The sequence below is a fragment of the Calypte anna genome, chromosome 7, assembly GCF_003957555.1.
Source record: "Calypte anna isolate BGI_N300 chromosome 7, bCalAnn1_v1.p, whole genome shotgun sequence".
Classification (NCBI taxonomy): domain Eukaryota; kingdom Metazoa; phylum Chordata; class Aves; order Apodiformes; family Trochilidae; genus Calypte; species Calypte anna.
Genome location: NC_044253.1, coordinates 1688349 through 1703463, shown reverse-complemented (window position 1 = coordinate 1703463; position 15115 = coordinate 1688349). Strand labels below are relative to the sequence as shown.

The following is a 15115-nucleotide window of genomic DNA, read 5'->3' as shown; positions in this document are numbered from 1 at the left end:
CTGAAGGGAAAAAATTCCCAGCAGGAGAAGCAGACAGCCTGTTTGCAGCTTGGCTTAACAACAGAGGGGGAAACAAAGACCTCTATGAAATTCCAGCAGGAATTATCAAAGGGTCTGGGGGGCTCACGTGCCAGAGCTGCTGCTACAACTGTGCAGGGATCCCATCCCACTGCTCCTTGGGCTCATTACTGGAAACACAGCTGCTTTCTCCAGGAAATTGTCAGCCCCTTGATGTCATCCTGACTTTGGGAGGGGGGGGGAAGCTGTTGTAATTACCACCTGGAAAGGAGACAGCAAGTGTTTACAAGTTGCACTGGGCTGTCCCTGGGGAGGCAGACAGAGCTTGCTTAACTCTTTCCTCCTGTTTCACAGCCTCACTGAGTGGTTTGGGTAGGAAGGGACCTTCCAACCCCCCTGCCATGGTCAGGGACACCTCCCACAGCCCAGGGGGCTCCAAGCCCCATCCAACCTTCAACACTGCCAGGGATGGGGCAGCCACAGCTTCTCTGGGAACCTGGGACAGGGGCTCAGCACCCTCACACCAAACAATTTCTTCTCAATATCTCATCTAAATCTCTTCTCTTTCATTTGAAACCCTTCCCCCTCATCCCATCCCTCCAGGCCCTTGTCCCAAGTCCCTCCCCAGCTTACCTGGAGCCCCTTCAGGCACTGGAAGGTGCTCTAAGGTCTCCCTGGAACCTTCTCTGCTCCAGGCTGGACACCCCCAGTTCCCATCCTGCCTCCAGAGCTTCTCCCTCACCTTTCCTTTGCATTTGCTGCTGTTTGCATTTGCTGAAAGCTGAGGGGTGGTGATGGATCTGCCCCAGCACTGCCTGACGTGCAGCAGTAATCCAGGTGAGATGAAGGTGAAAGCCCAGCAGTGGATCAGCTCAGGTGGAGCTGCTGAGCAAAGCAAGCTTGGGAGGTCTCTGGCACACTGTTTTTCTAGGGTTTTAGCTCGGAGACCCTCTCAACCTGCAGGGTTTGCCCCCAAGCAAATCATTCCAGGGCCACAGACACCCCCCCTGGGTCAGGCTGTGTCAGGTACCAGGGCTCCAGGCACCCCAAATGCTCAGGAACTAAAGCAAGGCTCAGCCCGGGCTGCACATCTGGAGAAAGAGCTGGGAGAATCCTGGCAGAGGAGGCACCACCAGCTCTCTGCTGCCTTCCTTGGATTTCCCCTTCCACCAACAAAGCAGGGGGGTAAGTAGAGGCACAGGAGTTCCCTAAACAGCAAGAATTGTCTGGAATTTGTCAGCTGTGCTGTTCATGGAGACCCTGCACAGGGGGATGGCTGTGGGTGCTACCTGGGGAGCACCCCGAGGAGAAGTTCTCCTTTGGAGGAGGCTGACTGACTACCCCCCAACAACTGTAAACTTACTTTAAAGTGACTTTTCAGCAACTGGTCTTACTTAACACTTCAGTTCTGGTGAGATAAGCATCACTCTCACCTTTTATCAGGCATCACTGGGGGTTCCTACAGCAGCACTGCCCATCTGGAGCCTTCTCCAGGTTTCCCCCCTCAGAAACCTCAGCCCGTGACCCAAACTGCTCAAAATGCACCAGAGGTACCAGCAAGGCTTGAGGCACCTCCTGCAGGTGGTGACGTGGCCCACAGTGAGTGTTTGGTAGCCCAACAGCCCCGGTGTGGGGAGAGGAAAGGTGGTGGGAAAGCTGTCCCTGTGCTGCAGCATCCCTGGAGCTGAGCTGCTGGAGAGGAATGCTGAGTGGGGTGGGGAGGGGAAGGAGCCAAGCAGATGGTTCCAGTTAATCCTCAGCTCTCCTGGAGGCTGGGAGGAGGATTCTGGGGAGGGGGTGAAGCCCAGAGCTGGTTGGATGGGGAGAGGGAAAGGAGGGAGGTGTGGACAGGACGGGATGGGGTGAGCTCGGGGCAGGATCAGGCACCTCGGGGAGCAGTGCTGGGGGTAGCTCTGCCATTACCAGTGCTGTTCTTTTGGGGCTTTTCTGACTCTTGGCTTTACCTTTCCTAATCAAACTCTTTTTCTCTCTTTCTTCCCTCTAGGTTGCTCCTGGGGGTGGGAAGGTGCTGTAGCTGAACTCCAGCAGCTCCGTGTGTGGGGAAAACACTCCAGCTGCTCCCAAGAGCAGCATCTGTCCCCCTGTTCTCAGTGTGGTTTGGGAAGCACAGGTAAAACTGTCCCTAAGTAAGGCTGTGCTCCCAGCTCCTGGCCTTTCTTCCATCTCCCTGACACCTGAAGGAACACCTCCAGGGAAACACCACCAGGGGCCTTTCCCTGCCCATTGCCAATGAAACCCCAGCCCCTCCAGGCCTCTCAGGGCTCAGCATTAATGAGCCTGCAGAAGCTTTTCCTCTCTCACTGGCTTTGGCAGTGCAGATGTTTCAGCCTCTCAGTTATCCAGAAAGTTGGGGAAAATGTAAAGGATACCTGAGAAAAAAAAAAATAATGAAATCCTGGGGGAAGGAGGAAAAAAAATGCTCTGGGGTGGTGTTCACTGAGTGCAAGAGAACTCATCAGCTGCTAGGAACTGGCTGGGTCTGCCCCAGAGCTATCTGCTAACAACCAGGAGCACCCAGACAAGGAGAAAAATGGTGATTTTCTGCAACATTAAGTCCCCCTGTGCTGCTGGGAAAGGCTTGCCAGAATCCCTGCCAAAATGGTAGGGTTTGGGGTTTTTTATTTTGTGTTTGAAGTGTGCCTTGACTGGAAGTCAAAGCTGTGGGCAGGTACCAGCACCTCAGCACCAGCCAGGCCAGGAGGAGGTGGGATGGGTTCCAGCCATGCCAAGAGGAGATGGGATGGGTTCCACCTGTGCCAAAAAATATGGGATGGGTTCCATCCATGTGAAGAAGAAATGGGGTGGGTTCCATCTATGCCAAGAGGAGGTGGGATGGGTTCCATCTATGCCAAGAAGAAATGGGGTGGGTTCCATCTATGCCAAGAAGAAATGGGGTGGGTTCCATCTATGCCAAAAGGAGGTGGGATGGGTTCCAGCCATGCCAAGAGGAGATGGGATGGGTTCCATCTGTGTCAAGAGGAGGTGGGGTGGGTTCCATCTATGCCAAGAGGTGGTGGGATGGGTTGGTGTAATGTGCAGGAAGGGTTTTATTCTTGACTGCAGCAGTGGCCTGCAGCTGTGGTGGTTTTTCTCCTCCCAAACCCTTGTCCTTGGTGGGATCTGGAGGAGAAGAGGAGCCTGAGAGCAGTGCAGGGCAGATGGGATCCAAGAGCAGCTTTCCAGGGCAGGTCCTGACCTCTGAGGGATGGGGCTCAGTGAGGGGCATCACCTCCAGAGAGCAGATCTGCTGCCTCTGCCCTGCTCTGCCTTCTGGTCCCCTCTTTCTATGTCCATAGGGTGGCTGTCCCCCCCAGCTCCTGGGGACACCCAGGTGACCTGCCCTGTGTGGTGCCACCCTGGGCTCCCCTGGCCCAGGGCTCTCATGTTTAACAAGGGATGGATGGGAGCAGTGCTGGGGCTGTCCATAATTCCTGTGTGAAATCAGTGTTCCATTCCCTTACCCATCTTTATGGAACATTGAAAGATGGAAGAACACCCCCCAGCATCTGCTCCCAACACCTGTGACCTGAGCTCTGCTCCCACCAGCAAAGGGACAGAGCAGGACCTGCCTCTGGCACCTCCAGGGTCCCGGCAGGACCCCAGCAGAGACTTTGGGATCTCAGCTCCAAAGCATCTGGCTCCCTCTTGTGCTCCCCGTGTTTATGGCAAGAGGAGCTGGATGGGACCACCTCGGACTGGGGGAACCTGCTGGGAGAGGTGGCCAGGGCTCCATCTCCTCCTGTCCAGCCCTAGGACCACCTCACCTGGGGACCTGCTGGTCAGGACCTGACTTGATAGGGGCCATCTCCATATTCTGGAACCCAGGAGCTTCCCAGGAATTCTCCAGCTGTTGCTGGAGCAGCTCCATACCTCCTGTGTGCTCACAGCTTGGGCAGGGATGAGTGCTGAGCATCAGCTCTGCCTTGGAGAACACCCAACCCTTCCTCTACACACCTGGGGCCCAGCAAGAACTCTGCCACCTCCATGTCCCACAGAGGGATTCCTCCTCTGCCATGTCAGCAAGTCAAGGAGTGTGGGATGATTCCAGCTGTACAAAGATAACAGAACTTGGTTTCTCCTTTATTTTATACAGGGTTTTGGGGGGGGTTAAAGTTGCTCCCTCTGGCTGGGGTTACAAAGGCAGCAGCAATGTCCAGCTGGGAAATCCACCTGGAGAGCAGCTTGGATGCAAGGTTCCAGCAGAGTGGCTGCAGCCATTAGAAGTTGTATTCCTCCTTAACCCAGTTCCTTTTAGGAGATTTCTTCAAAGGTCACTAATGGGTGTCAGGAGACAAAGGAAAGCTGTGTTAGGAGGAGCAGAAAAAGGAGCTTGTTTTCCAGCAGATGTTCTGCAACTCCCTGGAGCTAAGGAAAAAGGATGACCAGACCAGGCTCTGTCAATTGTTGTGCAGGTTTGACTCAATTTTTCTCTTTGTTTCTTGCTGTTGTTTTTTTTAAAAATAATTCAAATTAATCATTATTATCCCTTTTCCTCCCACCCAAGCTGTCTCTTTGGGCAGCCTGCTGCAGGAGTCAGGGAAGACCCATCCTCTGATGGCAGGGGAAGTATCTACATGGCTTTCACTAAGCCCTTGGTTTAAAAGGGAAAAGGTCCTTTTCAGCAGTGAGTGTGGCAGATGGAAGGGTACAAACCCAAAGGACCAGAAATGAGTTATCTGGAATGACACTGGATGGCAGCCAGGTACCCCAAACCCCCACCAGCCACACCGAGGGGCGAAGCCACCACAGAAATGTTGTGCAACGGAGGAGGAATTTCCCTTTGGAATTCTGTAGCCTGGCCCTGCTCTCCAGCTGCTTTCCTCTCCCACAAGATGTGCAGCAAACCAGGAACGTGTCTGTGTGTGTGTGTGTTTGTTTACAGGAGCCTCCCCGGAGCTGAAGCTGAGCCAAGGCAGAGCCTCAGATCCTCCGGATCCAGGGACTGGGAAGTTCATCTCCTCTCTCCAGCCGGGAGAAGGGAAGGTCCCCAGCTGACCCCAGCAGGGACTGACCCCCAACCACCCCCAACCATCTCAGCTGATGGCTGCTGACTCTTCCCAGCTGGGTTTTATGTTGCTGAGCCTCCAGTGTGGCTGGATGAAGACACCAGCCTGAGAGTTGTTGTGAGGAATGAGCTGTTTGCTAGCAACGCTCTTTATTCTCCCTATGCTTTGGTTTCATTTTTGGTTTTATTTTTGGTTTTATTTTTGTAAGAAAGACACGGCTTCAAAAAGCAGCAACTGCTTCTTCCTGAAGCAAAGACCACTCTGGCCTTGCCACCTTTCAGGGGACAGGATGGGGCTGCTGCAGGATGGGGTCTTCTCCCTTTAACAAATGCACAGGGCAAGTTGCAGAGGTGGCAGTCCTGATGACAACAATTAAAATTCCAGGAAGGGCTTTTGTTTTCCTAAATGGAACAACCTCCTTCCCACAGCAATCAAACACATCCTTTACCTTGCAGGATTAGATGCACAGGTGCAATGGGGAGTGAAGGAGCCTTTGTCCTGCCTTTGTCCTGCCTTGTGCTGACAGTGACAGCAAAAGGACTCCAGTAAATCATCCCTCCTCCTCCTCCCATCTCCCCCGTCCCCTCTGGCCAACAAGGAGATTGCTTTTGCTTCCAAACTGCACAGTATTTTCCTGCTGAGGGATGCTGAATTGTCTCTTGGAATATCAGGTTTTTTTCAGGTGACAAAAATGGTGCTTTAACCCACTGACTGCTGTGGGGTGCTGCCAGAAACCCTGCTCAGATTCTGCTGCCCTTTGTCACCTTCTATTTATTTGTTATTTTTTTATTTTTTTAGGCTTGGTGTTGTGCCTGATGTCACAATTAGGCTTTGTGTTTTCACAACAACGTGTTCCCTCCTGGTGAAGTGCAGCAAGTGTCCACACAGCAACAAGAGCAAGCATTTTGTTGAGATCCCAGCAGCAAATTCTCCTTTCCAATTAGAAGTGCAGAACCTGAGTTGGTCCCACTGGTTTACACCTGGGAGTAACATCTGCTCTTGCTGTCCCCAAATGGGGCTTCTTTACCCAGTGTGCAAGCCAGTAACACACAGGGCCAGGCCATTAGCAATTTATTTGTGGTTCTGGGCAGAAAGGGGTGCTGGGGGGGTCTTATTCCCACAGAGCAACCACACACGTATTTTATACCTTGGAAATCACCATTTTTAGCATATTCCTTGCTCACTGGGTTCTTCCTGGAGCTGACAATCCCTTCTCTTGAAGCTGACTGCTGCAGGGTCTCCTCGTTTTCATTTAAAGGTGCAGTGGCTTTTAGTTTTAATTTTATTGTGGGTGGAGGGGCTGGAGCCATGCAGGGATCTTCATTTCTGCAGGGTGGTTTTCATGTTACAATTACTCAAGGTCACCCCAAGGGCACGTTTTTAGCTGATTCAAGCTTCTTGGGCAATCAGCTCACTAAAGTTTCTAGTACCTGTCTCTAGCTCTCTGTTCCTTCTATCCAATTGTCTTGTCTGAAGGTGATTTCCTTGGGTTAATTATTTTTGTTTCTTATGTTAGTTAAACCATTATATCCATCAAGATTTCAACATCCACATGGTTTCCCAGACACAAATCCTAAATGCCTTCGTGGAGTTTAATAAATCCAGGAGCGTTCTGCTTGCCATAAAAACAACTGTGAGGGTGAGAGCTGCCAAGTCTCCCCCCAGACCTAACACTGATCTGTTGTTAAGTATTCATGGTAAGGATACAAGAGGACTTGGGTTTTTTTGTTTGGTTTGGGGTGGTTTTTTTGTTTTGCTAAACATCTATTGTTTTCCATGCTCTCTGCATTGTGAAGGAAGGAACAAATACGTGCTTCAAGGATGATGTTATTCCCCTGCAATCCAGCCTCTCCTGGTGGATCACTGCCACAGAGAACAGGTTCCTCTGCAAGGTTGAATTTTAGAGCAGCTCAGCCACATGCCTCTCACTGTCACTGATAAAGCCCCTGTGCTGTCCTTGCTCCCCACAAGGACCCACCAGAGGTGACAAAGAAGGGGTGCTCCTGGCCAAGGCTGCTGCAAATGAAGAGGAAAATGAAGTCTGAGAAAGGCTGGAGCAGAACAATAGCTGCTACGTGCTCATCCACCCCGCGTCCAGCTCCCTATTGACCGGGTACTCCACAGACACAAAACCACCAAGGCAAAAAAGCTCTTTTTTTTGTCTAAAGAAATGGCATCCTGGGGCTGAGAGCAGATGGGAGAGCAGCAGCAGGAGCAGCACACAATGAGACAATGCTGGCTGGTGGGTGAGGAACAGCCCCAGCTCTGCCAAGGACGTGGTGGCCAAGGGGCACGTGGCGAGGGAGGCAGAAGAGGAGCTGGAACAACACAAGGAGGATTCAGCAATAGTTATTTTATCCAGCTGGGATGTTTTCAAAATCTGCAGGTTTTGACTGAAAAAAAGCTGAGGTGCTCACCAGGCAGCCAGGCCTGAATGACCCCGGCACTGGTGCTGCAAACTCCTCAGTTGTCAAACTTGAGAAGTGACACTCAGCCAGTAGTAACCAGTCAGGATCCCAGCTGACACCAGTACCACTGGTGTGCCAGCCTGGCCCTAAGGATTATTGAAGCAAATGGGAAATCCATTCATATGGATTTCCATATTCCTTTATAATTCATCCCTGCCCATGCAGGGGGAGGCATTTGGCCCTAGATGACCTTTAAGGTCTCATCCAACCCAAACCGTTCTGTGATTCCCTAATGCTACAAATCAGGGAAAAATGAGGCTCTTCAGAAAAAAAGAAGACAAGCCCAACCCTGGCACCAGCAAAGGGCATTAATTTCATTAAAGGATTATCCTTCAGAGAGGATTTTCTCTTTTGCATGGCTGAAAAACTTCCCAGCTTTGTGTGAGCTCTGTGGGGAGCACTGGGAACAGCCCAGCTCTGGAGAGTTCCCTGGGGAGCAGAGAAGGGGATCCCTGGACACCCCTCCTCACCCCCATCTCCCACCCCCTCACTGAGCCTCCTGGATACATGGGAAGGGATGAATCCCTTCAGGAATATTCCCCCCAAATACCCATTCAGCAAAGCCCATCATCATCATCATCCCATTTGGATGGGATAATTTCATACAAAGCACCTGTTTAACAGCTTGATGTGTGTCTGGGTTTCCAAGCAGAAGTCAGGGGGACACAGGCACAGTATTTTTTATCACTTATTTCTTTAATAGCATAAAACTGAGAATTTTTTCCTGCACTCTGTTTTCACAAAGTCTGCTGAACACACTGACATGGCAAAACAAAGGTTTCTTTTCTAAGCTGGTTTTATAAAAAAGCCTAACTTGGTCTAGGCATTCGGACCCCTGCAATGGATACAGAAGTGGATTTGCATGAACAGAATCTGATTCCAGATTTTCCCATCAAAACTTGTGATAATACTTTCATGTCTGAATAACATGCTGTCAAGGGATGCTGCAGATGTCATTACAGCTGGGAAAAAACCCCACATTATTGCTCCTATGATTAAAAACTCACTTATTTTCTACTGTCAAGAACTTCCAGTGCTGTCTTCTAAGGCCCTTCTGAGGACATGACAAGCCTATCAAATTAATAAGCATTTCATTCCCTCAAGTGTCAAAGCTTTATCTTCTTCACACATCTCAATGACAAGAACCCCTTTTGGCAGATAAAGGCAGCAGAAAAAGGCCACCATCCCTCTTCTCACTGGTCATCTCCTTGCATAAAAAAATGCAAGTTCAGTGCAGCATCTTACATCAGGTTGGCTCACCCAGCTTTGTCAGACTGACTTCTTATGCTACTGAGAACTCTTTCTTTTAAAAAAAAAAAACACCTTTTCTTATCATGTGCTCCCCAACAGCAAGAACAAGTGTGCAAGTGCCCAGAACACAGCTCATAAAAAGGGGGAAAGTGGCTCTGTCTGCACAGAGGAGGCCCAGCTTTGGTCTCTAAGCTCATGAGAGATGATGTGTGTTGTGCCAGAAGAGTCTGTGTAAAAAGTCTGAACACTAACACCCTACCTGGCCTGAGACAGCTTCTGAATCTTACTGCTCATTTCTTTTGTAAATTTAAAAATCTCTGAAGAAGTGCCTATAATATCAAGGTGAGTAGCATGAAAACTGGTCAGAACAGAAGGATGAAGGGATCTGAGGCTTTTACACACTGCTGTGTATCTGTTCTTTTCCTCTCTGGTGCACTTCTCAAAGTAGATCCTTTCCTTACGTAAAACCTGGTGGAGTTTTACAGACTGACTTTCAATGTTCTCTCTGACTCTCAGTGCCTGTCCAGCACCAGACCTGCTCTCAATGCAGACTGTAGTTACATCACCATCAGTGGTGTCAGAAATCACAACATCAGCATTTATTTGGAATATCTTGGGGAAAAAGCACTTCATGTAGTGGTAGGTGTCTGTGTCCAGAACCACCACTTGTTTTTCCCCATCCTGACTGGGATGCTTTGGCTCCCTGCTAAGTCTGTGCTGCTGCAGCCTCCTCTGTGGCCTCTGGTGGGACTCCTGGTCTTCTCTTTGCTCCTTCTCTGACAGGGATTTTGCTTTAAGGAAGAGAAAGTCTCTGAGGGATTGGATTGCTGGAAATGACCCTTGAACAGAAATAGTCCCATTGGGCTGCAGAGGGCCAAAGCTCAGATCTGTGCTCTTCTTCTGAAGCTCTTGGATCAGCTCTTCTAAAACCAAGTGGTCTTTGAAAACAGACATGTTGAGCAGAGATGTGACAGAGCTGAAGACCTGGAATTGTGAATTGGAGAGGTTAAGAAGTGGCTGCAGTAGCAATGGAAGCAGAGGTAGGTTAATTACTAATGAGCTTACATTTCCACAGTAACGAGTTACTGTCAGGGGATAGGATCTGGACAACCTCTGGTCCTCCAGTCGGTGCTGATCCTTCTTTAGGACACTCTCTACAACTAAAGGGAAAGCCAGAGTCACTTGCTGTGCAGTCAGATCATGTGCCACTGCCAGTCTGATGGCAGGCATCTCAATACTCTTGCCTAATATTTTATGTATTAGTCAAAACTGTTGAGAGAGAGACAGCAGCCTGTCTTCTTAAATGTTAATTGACAGAGATTTATTTCCAAAGGCTTGACTACAAAAATCCTATCTGTTATGCATAGTGTAAGCTCATTCCTAAAATAAATGCAACAAAATGCTTTGCATAAAGCTTCTTCAGAGTCATGTCTGCACTGAACAGAAATCAAAAAAGCTCTGCATGACTAAAAGAGAGGTGTTCATCTCCCAGATCTATAAAAACCTAGTACCAGCAAACAATTTTACATAATTTGTTTTGGGAATAAGACTGTATGGCTCTTTGGGGGAGGGTTCTACTTACTACAGGCTATGAAACTAAATACCTGCTGGGTCTTCAAAAGTTACATAGGCAACTCCTTTCTTCTCTGTTGGATACTTCACTTCTTCCACATCTCCACCATTATTCCTCGACTTTTGGAAGTGAATGATCAGGATGTCAGTCATGACATCGTGGTGCAGAAGGCCATGTGGGACACCAGTGACAACAATCCTCCTTGCTGATTTATCAGCTTCTCCTGATGCCTGCACAAAGAGATGTGGCATGTGGTAAACCCAGGGGGTAGAGGGGACATCCTGCAGAAGTCACCCAGATTCACCCTGACAGCTGAAGTGACTCCCCTTCCCTTGGCACAGTGTTTAGTAGCTAATTAAGAGGACTGCTGAATCAGATTTCCATGAACACCAGGCTCCCTCAGGCACCCTTATATTACTGCGCAGTAAAAAAAGAAACCAAACCCTCCTGACTAAGTATAATTTACACCCTCTCAATCTCTTCTTTTCTTAGAGCAGGAAAAACGACATCTAAATTTAACAGCTGCTCACAGGAAAGGTCCAGTGTCACACTGCCAAGGTTGCTTGCTCTGTTTCTAATATGCCAAATTTGAAGTGAATGAAAAATTTTAACTGCAGGCACTATTCTGTAAAGATTGTCTTTTCAGAGTGGGAAGGTCAGATTCAGCACGTTCTTCCTTGTAAAATTCATGGGAGCTGGGAGCCAGGGTTGTGCTCCGACTGATCACTCTCCACTTACTGAATGGATAACCTTCCTAAGTTGGAAGAACATAATCCCAGTCACCTGAGACTCACAGTGCATGAAACAACCAGCTACACACACATTATTTTCATCACATCCAAACCTCCCGGTGCTGCAGACATGAAACCCATCCTTTAAGAGGATTTGCATCCATGTCTTGTTAAGGAAAGTGTATTTTCTTTCCGTCCTTATTACACAGGCATAAACAGCACTATTTCACTGGGAATATCACAGCAAAAAAATCGCTGTATGTGGTAGAACACTGAGGGAATTTTTTAACAGTTCATTGACTTTCTGGAAGACAGAAAATAACTCAGCAATGTCTGCCTGGCAGTGTTCATGGGAACAAACCCTCCAGAACCTCACAGTGACAGTACTCGAGGCCACTCACTCCACCAAAACTTCTGAGATTTCTCTTACAAAGTTTCCTCTGGACCTGGGCTGCACAACACCTGAGGGCCAGCACAGCAGTGACAAAGCCTGCAGAGAGTGCCACGGGGGTGAACACTTTGTAGACGTGATCCAAAGCCACGAGGACCACCAGGGCAGTGTTTCTGAAGGCAGTGAGCAGACACACTCAATCAGACTGTGCTGCCACGCAAGATTTTCATTCACCAAGACACGAGACCTCTGTTTTTTTTTTTTAATTTTCTCATCACCCATCGAATTTAAAGAGCTGGGAGCTCTAATTAGATCAGGCAATTACTTTGGTGGCAACATCCGTGTGAAAGCAAGTTTCTGCACTAATGAGACACCAGGCAAGGAATACAAACAAGGTGCTTCCAAAGGCTGAAGGAGTTTCACACAGCGCTTTCTCACGCTTCACACCGCCGAGGCAGAGCGAGCGGGAGCCTCAGCTGCCAGACACCATCTCACACCTTGGCAGCTGGTGTTTTGGAGTCACCACTCATGCCTGCTACTGAGGTTAGGAGTAAAAAGAAAAAGAAAAAAAAAAAAAAAAGAAATAATTCACAAGCTGACAGTTGGTGTGTGCTGAATCACTAAGCCAAGCCTGTGCTCAGGGACTGCTGCTGGAGAGCAATGCAGAGCTGCTGCAGGTGATGGGAGAGAGGATGAAGGAGAGGAGAAGCTCAAGGTTGGGAGAGAAGGAGAGGAGCAGCTCAAATTTGGGGAAAGAAGAAGAGAAGCTCAAGGTTGGGGAGGAGAGGAGAAGCTCAAGGTTGGGGAGGAGAGGAGAAGCTCAAGGTTGGGAGAGAAGAGGAGCAGCTCAAATTTGAGGAGAGTAGGAGAGGAGAAGCTCAAGGTTCAGGCCGTGCATTTGCTGTTTCTTGGTGAAACTGGAGGGACACTGATGAGAGGCTGGATGTCAGCACTTGCCCACAGACCTCGCTGGGTCTCACTGCTACTTAAAGAAACCGCTGAAATATTCATACTAGTGAGTGGGAAATCAGAGCTGCTGCTGCCAGGGACGGGCAGGAGAGCCACCGGTACTGCCTCAGTGTGGGAACCGGGACAGGGGGTTCACTCAGGAGGTTCTCTCAGAGCGTTCACTTGGAGGGCTCACTCAGAGAGTTCACTCAGGGGGTTCTCTCAGAGGGTTCTCTCAGGAGGTTCACTGCTTCCCCTCACGCCGCCATTGCCCGCAGCCCTCCTCAGGCAGCTCATCAGGAAATGGCCGCTCCGCCCTCAGCCCGGGGCAGCCCCGCTGTCAGGGGGCTCGGGAGGCGAGAAGGTCCGCGCTTCCCCTCCCAAACCTCACAGCACAACCCCCCACAACCATCCCCGATCTCCTGTGGGGACTGCGGCTCTTCCCTTCGCTAGGCAGCCGCAGCCCCGGTCCCGGTCCCAGCCGGGACTCCCTCCCGCCTTCCCCTCAGCGCCCTGCCCGCCCCCGGGACTTGCCATGGCCTCCGCTCCGCCGAGGGCTGGGGGACGGCTGGGAGGGCGGCTGAACCGCCGAGCAGGCTCGATCCGACGCTGAAAGCTGGCAGAAAAACCGGGTGAGGAGGTGGAAGGTTCGGCCGGCCCCGGTCAGGCGCTGAAAACGAAAGAAAAACGTCGGGAGCGGCGTTCCGGGAGCCGGGCGGGGGGGCCGCCACCTCCTCTCGCCCGCCCCGCCGTGGGGCAGCCACAGAAGCAGCAAAAACCCCATTTTTGCACATTAAAACCCCATTTTTTGCACACTAAAACTCCCTTTTCCCCTATTTCTGCCGAAGCTGTGGGGTCTTGGTCGTCCCTATCTGACTGACTTGAGCTGGGGGAAGGTGCAGCTGTGAAGATGTGAAGTGTTTGTGTTTTAGAAGTAACAATTTCCAACTTGAAAGAACAATTTGCTTAGGTAGGTTGGGGGGAAAAAGGGAAAAGGATATCGCCACTTATAAACACATCAGCTGAATGCTACATTGTTTGCCAGCATTAACACATTGCCAGCCTGTCATGTAGCACCACTTCTGCTTTCAAATTTAAACATTATAATCAATTAATCAGAAAAAACCCCAAGATTCAAGTAATGTCTTCAAATGTTACATAAAAATCGCATCTTGATTGTACTACTTCCAGCCCACAGCTACTCACTGCTCCCACACACTGTGATGCCTTAAAGAGGATTTAAAACTTTCTCTGTTTTTAAAGGATTTGCTTTGCTGTTTATACAGTTAAAATTCACGACATTTTTTTACCTTCATCAGGATTTCCCCTCCTTTAAAGTCATCTGATCTTACCAACATTTTAAAGCTGCTGCACGCAAAAGTACACAATCTCAAAAACTCAAGATCTCAAGACTCAAAACTACTTTTTTTGTTTTGTTTTATAATTGTCAGGTAATCAATCCATGCCTTTCCAGGCACTAAACAGCAAGAGGTGCTGCAGCCCCATGCATCTCACCCATCACTAACTTCAACATCAACTGTGGTGCTGGCAGCCTTCAGTTTCCCATATCCAACTCTATCTATTTACCTATTTACACTTTTTCTAGAATAATGAATACATGATACATATTTGTGGTGCTCTTCCTGCATGAGTTGAGTGTATTTTCCTTTCTCAAAGCCTTTGACACTGTCTCCCACAGCATCCTCATGAAAAAGCTGTCAGCCCACAGGTTGGACAGGAGCACCCTGTGCTGGGTTAGGAACTGGCTGGAACGGGCCCAGAGAGTGGTGGTGAACGGGGCTGCATCAAAATGGCGGCTGTGGTGTCCCCCAGGGATCAGTGTTGGGCCCAGTGCTGTTCAATATCTTCATTGATGATTTAGATGAGGGGATTGAGTCCATCATCAGCAAATTCACAGATGACACCAAGCTGGGGGGGAGTGTGGATCAGCTGGAAGGCAGGAGGGCTCTGCAGAGGGACCTGGACAGACTGGAGAGTTGGGATGATCCCAAGGGGATGAGGTTCAACATTCCAAGTGCCGGGTCCTGCACTTTGGCCACAACAACCCCATGGGGAGCTCCAGGCTGGGCACAGAGTGGCAGAAAGGGACCTGGGAGTCTGGATTGCCAGGAAGCTGAACAGGAGCCAGCAGTGTGCCCAGGTGGCCAAGAAGGCCAATGGCATCCTGGGCTGGCTCAGGAACAGCGTGGCCAGCAGGTCCAGGGAAGGGATTCTGCCCCTGTGCTCAGCCCTGGTGAGGCCACAGCTTGAGTCCTGTGTCCAGTTCTGGGCCCCTCAGCTCAGGAAGGAGCTTGAGGTGCTGGAGCAGGTGCAGAGAAGAGCAAGGAGGCTGTGAAGGGATCCAGCAGAATTGCTGTGAGGAAGGGCTGAGGGAGCTGGGGGTGTTGAGGCTGGAGAAGAGGAGGCTCAGGGGAGACCTCATCACTCTCTCCAACTCCCTGAAAGGAGGTTGGAGCCAGGGGGGGGTTGGGCTCTTTTCCCAGGCAACTCTCAGCAAGACAAGAGGGCAGGGTCTCAAGTTGTGCCAGGGGAGGTTTAGGTTGGAGATGAGAAAGAATTTCTTTCTGGAGAGGGTGATCAGGCATTGGAATGGGCTGCCCAGGGAAGTAGTGGATTCTCCATGTCTGGAGATCTTTCCAAAGAGCCTGGATGTGGCACTGAGTGCCATGGGCTGGGAACCGCAACGG

General features: G+C 50.0%; 1 protein-coding gene across 3 annotated transcripts; it reads right to left on the bottom strand.

The window, feature by feature from the left end:
• Positions 1-8190: 8190 nt before the first annotated feature.
• On the bottom strand, positions 8191-14130 carry RBM43 (RNA binding motif protein 43). Of its 3 annotated transcripts, none has more exons than XM_030454317.1 (4): positions 14033-14130; positions 12942-13077; positions 9830-9924; positions 8191-9748 (listed from the first exon to the last, which is right to left on the bottom strand). In XM_030454317.1, the coding sequence occupies exons 1-4, from the start codon at positions 14054-14056 to the stop codon at positions 9020-9022; spliced, it is 984 nt and encodes a 327-aa protein (XP_030310177.1). In that variant the 5' UTR covers positions 14057-14130; the 3' UTR covers positions 8191-9019. The 3 variants fall into 3 exon arrangements, with proteins under 3 accessions (XP_030310177.1, XP_030310176.1, XP_030310175.1); XM_030454316.1 differs by lacking the exon at positions 14033-14130 and adding an exon at positions 10369-10567 and having other exon boundaries at positions 12942-13009; XM_030454315.1 differs by lacking the exons at positions 12942-13077; positions 14033-14130 and adding an exon at positions 10369-10588.
• Between the last annotated feature and the right edge of the window lie 985 nt (positions 14131-15115).

Excerpts from the sequence above, each read along its gene's own strand:
- RBM43 (XM_030454315.1), bottom strand. The coding sequence starts at position 10,588 with ATGCCACATCTCTTTGTGCAGGCATCAGGAGAAGCTGATAAATCAGCA. Across the intron at positions 9,925-10,368 it reads AACTTTTGAAGACCCAGCAG|TTGTAGAGAGTGTCCTAAAG; the intron begins GTATTTAGTTTC and ends CTTTCCCTTTAG. Across the intron at positions 9,749-9,829 it reads TAACTCGTTACTGTGGAAAT|GTCTTCAGCTCTGTCACATC; the intron begins GTAAGCTCATTA and ends TCACAATTCCAG.